The sequence below is a fragment of the Conger conger genome, chromosome 9 (genome assembly GCF_963514075.1).
Source record: "Conger conger chromosome 9, fConCon1.1, whole genome shotgun sequence".
Lineage (NCBI taxonomy): Eukaryota > Metazoa > Chordata > Actinopteri > Anguilliformes > Congridae > Conger > Conger conger.
The window spans coordinates 41,848,251-41,855,690 of NC_083768.1; the positions used below are offsets into that span (position 1 = coordinate 41,848,251).

The 7,440-nt window shown below is 47.1% G+C and overlaps 1 protein-coding gene across 1 annotated transcript in view; it reads left to right on the plus strand.

Moving 5' to 3' along the window:
* The window catches only part of LOC133136784 (integrator complex subunit 3-like), a 25,879-nt gene extending 24,608 nt beyond the window's left edge, over positions 1-1,271 (plus strand). Inside the window, 1 exon segment of the mRNA XM_061254507.1 lies at positions 153-1,271. Within this exon segment, the coding sequence (XP_061110491.1) occupies positions 153-230 (78 nt within the window). The 3' untranslated portion in view covers positions 231-1,271.
* Positions 1,272-7,440: the final 6,169 nt, after the last annotated feature.

The window sequence follows — 7,440 nt, forward strand, 5'->3', positions numbered from 1 at the left end:
AGGTTTTCTTTTTGAGTTGATTGTTCAGTAAACTTTTGCTTTGTGGTAATTCATTTTTTCGCAGCTCTGATATGTTTGGCTGTGCTCTGTTGTCCTGGTGGAAGTGATCTGTCTGTTCCTGTTTCTGAGCATGTGTCTCCTCTTCATCACAGGAGGAGGAAGACTCCAAGCCCAAAGCTCCAAAGAGGAAGAGGAAAGGGTCATCGGCCGTGGGCTCGGACAGCGACTGAGACACGCCCACCACCCAGTCCTGCCATTGTGACATCACCGGAGACACACCCAACGGGGAGAACGGGGGGGTGGAGCTTCCACTCAGACTGCTGCTCCAGCCACGGGAACATGCCCCGCCTTCTCCTCCCCACAGCTCTCTGCTGATTGGCTGCACTGAGTCTGTGGGCATGGCGACCGTGAGAACAGGGCGGGGGGAAGGACTGACGATGCTGACGGACTTCCTGTCATTGTGGCGCTGACCGGGGGCCCTGACAAGCCTGCACAGGAAGGACCCCGGAGCAGGACTTCAGCAGGAGAGAGGAAGAGGGACCTGTGGCCGCCTCCCACATCCTGCGTCGTCGTCATGGCAACGTCCTCCATTAACCGCTCTGGAACACGTCTCTAAACTCTTCCGGTCCTTGAGCTCCATCTTGTGTCATTTCAAGCCCATGAGTTTGGGGTTTGGGCGGGGTCGGGGTGGAATGGGGACACGGCTTGGTACCTTAACTTGCTTTTAGCTGAGAGTCGACTAGAATTGGCCACATACGTAGGAACACTTTAATGGGAAAAGCAGGACTTTGGGTTAAAGAAATTAATTTTAATAATGTGGTTATGGGATCAAAACTGCAGTTCGTAGTTGGACTGCGGGCTGTCTTTGCTTTTTGTTTTGGAAATGGAGGGCGAATTGAGCCAAAAATCATGCTCTCTGATTGGGTGTTGCCATGGTTACAGGCGGGCCAATCGGAGACGTCACAGTAATTTTATAAAAAACGGGACTATAAGGACCAACGGAGGAACAGATTCCCAACATGACAGCCAGAGCTTTTTAAAACTCAGTTTCTTTCTACTGACCTATTTTCATATAAAGAACAAAATATAATGTTAATAAAAAAAGGCCAAAAAAATAGGGAAACGTGTAAAATTACTGTGGTGCGTTTGTGTCTGAATTGTGGCTCATTTTCACTCCAGTAAATACTGTGGGTCAAACCAAGGACTTATTTAAAAAAACTACTGTTTTAACTGTTGATGAATTCTTCATTAAATGTATTGTATAAAATGGATTCTGTGGGGAGTGCTGGATGGTGCATTCAGTTAAATGTGGTTTTATTGGTTTATACATTTCTTTACATTTTAAAATTATTTTTCTTTTTTTAAAACACACTAATTAACACAAAATAATCATTTAATCAAGAACTTAAACTAATGAAACAAAGACGTCAAAAGAATGAAGACAAACTTAAAGAAAGAGTGATTACACAACTATTCCTAAAAGACCTTACAAATCTTAACAAAATCTATTTCAACAATAAAGAAAATAAGGTGAATTAAAAGACAAGGAAATAGTAAAGAAGGAAGTCCATTCCGCTCAGGTCTAGTCCCGAGAGGCTTCTGTGTCCCTTCTGTGTCCCTTGGGGGGGTGGACTATATGATGAGTTCTTTCCAATGGTCCACCCCCCACTTCTCTCTCGCCAGGTTCTTATTGCCGTGCATGTCCACCAGAATGCCGTCCTGGAGGAGGTTTTGGATCCTCCTCCGGAGAGTGACCAGGTCTACGGATGTTTTCTGGTAGACCTTGATGTTCCTCGTCTCCCACAGGACCTGCTTCACGATGTTGATGATCCTCCACTGACACTGGAGCACGGTGGTCTTGCATCCCCCCGGCGGACCGTAGAGGACGCCCTCAGCCATCAGGGAGGACCTCGGCAGGAACCTGCTTAGGGAGGAACAAACAAGGCCCCAGACCCGCCTGGCCACGGAGCACTCCCAGAACAGATGGTGAATGTGTTCAGAGTCAGTGCATCCGTGGGGGCAGCGTTCAGTCAGGGCTAAGTGCCGGCGGTACATAAAAGTTCGTGTGGGGAGACACCTATGGGCTGTCATCCAGGCAATGTCTTTTTGTTTGTTGGTAAGACACTTGTGTGTCACATTTGCCCAGATGACTTGCGGGTCCAGGTCTGGCCCCCCCCTCGGGAGCGTTACAATTTGGCCAGATCTTAAATGAGCCATGATCATTTTGTAGCTCCACGAGGTTAGGCCAGCCCTGGGCAGACCCGTCCTGTAGGCAAAGTCCTTCAGGGCTCGATAGACATAGTGGGGGACCCAGCTATAGGGTATGGTGAGGTCCAGCACACCCAAGCCCATCTGAGGAAGGGGGTGGCATAGTACCTGGCAAAGGTAGCAGAGGCCTTACCCACCTTCCCTACGTTCTGGACAAGGGTGGCCAGACCCTGCACCATAATGATGGTTTCGATGTCTGGGACCCCCCGCCCCCCATTCCGCTCCTCCTTGAGGAGGGTGACACGTTTCAGTTTTTCCATCGTGCTCCCCCAGACAAAGCGGAAAGCCATCCAGGTGATTAACTTCCCGGTGGCTTTGTCTGGGGGAAACACCCTCCCCACATAGAGCAGAATGGGTAGGACAATTGCCTTCAGGACGAGGATCTTACCCGCCATGGTCAAGGGCCGTGCACTCCAGCTCCTGATTTTGTTTTGGACGTGGCGGAGGGCTCCCTCCGGTGCATTCAGTTAAAGGACTCACTTTTATTGAAGCAGAAACTGTGCTGCATTGAACATCCGTTTGCCAACCGCGGGCGGACTGACATGTAGTACGGTTTGCTCCTATGGTGTCTGAGAAGGCGTTCTCCAGCCTTTAAAGTGCTTTGGCCAATGTCATTATCAATTCGGGCTACACCCCCTGACACCTTTGCATCTCAAACCTATTGCAAAATGTTGCACACTGTTGGGAGGAAACGTAGCTCAACACAGAAACCATAGCAGAACGTGCCCCTGTTCAGACCAGCGCACGAGTCCCACGATGCAACACTTCATTGGCTGAGTGTCACCTACGATTGGAGCATTTCGTCCTGCAGGGCATTCATTGGTCAAATGGATACCTGCAGTTCCACCAGGAGCCGGTTTCACAGACACAGGGTAAGCCTCGTCCTGGACTGAATTAATTCTTTAACGGAGATTCTTCTTACACAAAACATAATTTTAGTCCAGGCCCAAGACATGTAGTACTGTGGGGGGCTGCACAGCTCAGCTGAGGGACTGCAGAGTAAACAGAAGCGGAATCTGGCTGCACTGTGCTTCAGTCAAGAGATTCTAGAATGTGCCTTCCTGATGCTTCTGTCATGGATTCTAGAGTGTGCTTTCCTGATGCTTCTGTCATGGATTCTAGAGTGTGCTTTCCTGATGCTTCTGTCATGGATTCTAGAGTGTGCTTTCCCGATGCTTCTGTCATGGATTCTAGAGTGTGCTTTCCCGAATCAATCAAGGACAGTACAGGCTTACAGTGGTGACCGGGTCTTCCAACTTAGAATTAAAGGGGGGGATGGACTGAAGTTTGGCTAGCTTGTAGAAACTTTGTAGAATGAGGGAGTTGGGGCCCACTTTGAGGCAAATTTTACTTTTCTTGAAGGCATGCTGAAAAACAGGGAGAACCAGGTCCCTCACTAGCAGTGCTCAAATACTAAAACTGATACCCTTTTATCCCCCCCCCCAAATTACAGCACCTGCTTGCCAGTAAGTCCATTACTGTTACACCAACCTCCACAGTATTGCAGGAGAGCTACCAAATAAAACAAAACACATTTTAAAATAGAATTAACCTTTATTTTAAAAGATGAAGCCAGTAAAATTAACTTAATTTCTAACAGCACACAATGACCAAACATTCACGAATAAAAGTTAACTTTGCACTGACAACAATAAATATGAATATATAAAATATCAACCTATTCCCAAACCCCACGTCAGCTACAACCATCCTTGCGTCCTCTCCTCAGACAAGTGGGCGCCAGTGTTTTCACCGTGGCCAGGTGTTTCTTGACTGCAGCCTCGGTTCGTCTCCTTGCCAACGCGAAGACGGAGCTGCGACGGGCGGGACTTGGATTCGCTTGGGCTTCAGACGGGTGCGGGGTCGCCTCGTCGCCAGAGTTCGGTTGAGTGTCCATGAGCTGGTACGAAGGCTTGCGGGGCGTGAGGCACGACGGGGAGAATGCGCGAAGAGGCTCCCCTTTTCCCTTGGTGGAGGAATGAGTGCGTGCCCTGTCCTCGAAATATAACGACTCTCGTCGCCAAACGCCCGGGCTCTGCCCCAGAGCCTGGAAGCCATACGGGGTGGTGATTTTCGGGACAGGCAGAGACATTGCCGCACGCGTAGTCGGGCTGGACTGACCCTTGTTGGGAAGCGCTGCAGGTCTGCAACTCTGGATATCAGACTCCGGCCTAGGTTGGTACGGACTTGGGCAGGGGGAGAGTGAACAGCGCGGCATCTTGGTGAAACAACGGGAGCCGTTTGGCGACCCAATTTGGGACGTCTCTGGATTAGACCGTGGTTGCGGACTGTGTGTCCGTCGTGAGAGTGGACCCAAGGCCGGAATTGTGAACTTAAGAACTCGGTCAGGCGTCAAAACTACATCTCGCAGTGCTGTCGGACGACACCTCACGTTGCTGTGGGTCTCCTGGAGGGATGGCAGCCCTAAAAACATCGGTTTCCTTTCCAAGTCGGAGTTCACTGCGGTTGAATTTCTGTCGTCATCAAACGGACAATTTCTAGATGCAAACATTCTGCTTAGCTTCAAGGACCGAGGGGGAAGAAACCAACTTTTTCGTTAGGACTTTTTTTAATCAGCAAAGGCAGTCAAGATTTTTAACTGCGACCAGGCTTGGCGGAATTTTCCACATTAATAGGGGGCGTTTTTATTACTGGATTTTGTTGGACTCGGCCGGCCTATTTCCATTGGGCTGTGGGGAGTCAGCCAACCGCAACAAAGCATGAACGGTCAGCACACCTGCAGGATGGCACAGGGGCACGTGCATGGAAAAAGTCAACTATAGCCTACAATATTGGAATGGAGGAATATAGCTAGTGAATACACAGTTGTAAACAGAGCCACTCTCACATATGATTTATTTCTGCAGATTAGTATTTGCAAGCTACAGCCAGAATGCGCTGTTCTGAGTACAATCAACGAGCTTTGATGGGAGAGTCCGAGAGGGAAGGGTTTAAGTGCAACACCCGGAAGCTGTGCGCTTTCAAAATATGTTTCTGTTTATCAATGGAGGGGATTGCGACTTCTTGGCGGGTATGAAATATTATTACAACCATTTACACAACAAATCGACATGTACAATGTACTGTAAACACTTATTTCGATTAATTGATTAATCGAATTGAGTCTGTATGATGACCGTGATTTTTGCCTGACAGAGTTGGCACTCACGGTAGCCTGTTGCTGTTAACGCAAGCCGGTTGAGATTGCAAACTATGATATGGGATAATCCCAAAATAACATCATTGTCATATGACGTTAGTTACCTCGCAAACAATGTAACGTGTAATGTAACGATAGACCGTCAGTGTATTTAATTTCAGGCGCCAAATTGGTTTTTTTTGGCTGCACTACCCAGCTTTCTGCCCCATTAGCAAGCACAGCGACCACTAGGCTATACTAGATGGCTAGCTTGTCAATATAACAGTGTTGACAATCAGCTGTACGCAGGCTTGTTCGAGAAGTCTGCGCTAATTTGCCGAAGTAGCAAGCTCTGCTCTCGAGTTCATATTTTTTGTATGTGCTTGTCGTGAGTTTAAACATAGATTTACTTGACGATAATGATTCAAGCTATTGGGAACGTGTATGGCATGATGTATAGTCGCTGTTCGTCGCTGTTCATCGTTTTTGTCTTGCAATATGAAGTCCATATGGTAAATGCATAACTTCGATGTCGTAGAACATAACGTTTTTGAATGTCTTTTTAAGTGTCTGAAATACCGAGTGTTAAAACAGTGAATACTGCATAATATGTCAGTCTTCCAGTATGACAACAGACGTGAAGCCACTGAACGTGTGATGAATAACGTTATGCCCCAGAAGAACAGTGTTGAGTGTGGTTAGGGATCGGGCCATATACTACGTTATCTATTAACTTTACCTCAGAGCAAATTGCTCGTTACGACGCTGACAGCAGACTGTGTGGTATTAGGCTGAATTGCATTTATCCAAACTGACTTATGAAGTGTACACAGCCGCATTCATGTGGGTTAAATACGCAGCAGTTCTGTCGAGAAGGAGCAGGAATGCCCAGTAAGAATGCAACAATTATTTTGGGATTTAAATACTTTTCTCTGTTCAGTTGATCTTGTCTTGTTTTGTCAAATGCACCAGACAAGTTCAGTAAAGCATAGAAAACCATCTGACCCAGGTTTGAGCAATACGTGGATACGTACAATGTAACTGTTAAGGTACCACTAACTTAGTTGCAGTTACCATAACCATAGATATAGTAAATATAGAGTGAAATATTATTTGCAATAAAACATTTGTGTAGCTGGTCTTAGCTTTGATATATTAGACCGTTATCTGCACATATCACATATCACTATTCTTATGAAGAATATATATATACCTGTCTAAATGTAGATGCTGAATTCCTTAGATATATGCGTCTCTGTTTAAGACGCAGCTGGTCCGTAACTACAGCCTGTCCTGTCTCCATGGTCACGCAGGTACGAGTAGACCATGAGTCTGGCCAGGAAGCGGAGAGCCGTCTGCCCAAACTCAAGCCCTCCCCGGCCCAAAGCCAGGAAGAAGGAGGAGCCTGAGAGCAGACCTCCAGTATCCCACAATGCACCGTGTGGGGACACTGAGAAAAATGCGGCGGCCGAGAGGGGCCTGGCGGCCGTCTCCGACGTGCCCTCCCCGGCGAGACGGTCGCCGAGGTTCAAAGGTCAGAGTCTGGGCCCGGCCGAGGAGGTCCTGACAGGTGAGGGGGAACGAGAAGGGAGAGAAATGGAGAGGGGGAGCACAGAGGAGGCTTTATTTAACTATGGGTTCTGATGGAGGCAGGAAAATACTGTTTTTGCATTTAAGTATGGTGAGTTCATGTATTATTGTGTCTACAAATTAGGGGTGAGTCTGAATATGTATTGTTTGACGACAAGGTCACCAGACAATATATCTGCTTGGTTTAGTATTCAGATGTGATAACTAACTTATGAAAAATAGAGTTGCAGTCCTTCTCAGAAATATTAACGAGGCAGTGTTTGTGAAGACCCTGCCAAGAAAGTTTTCTGTATTTACATAACTCATTTGAAAGTGTGAGAGTGTTTAATCCAATGTGTTGTCTTGGGAGCCATACAGCATTTGAACATGCCTCCTACAATCTCATTTTCTTTTTCTTTTTTTTAAAAATAATTTTTATCAGATTTTTTTCCCTTTTTCTCCCA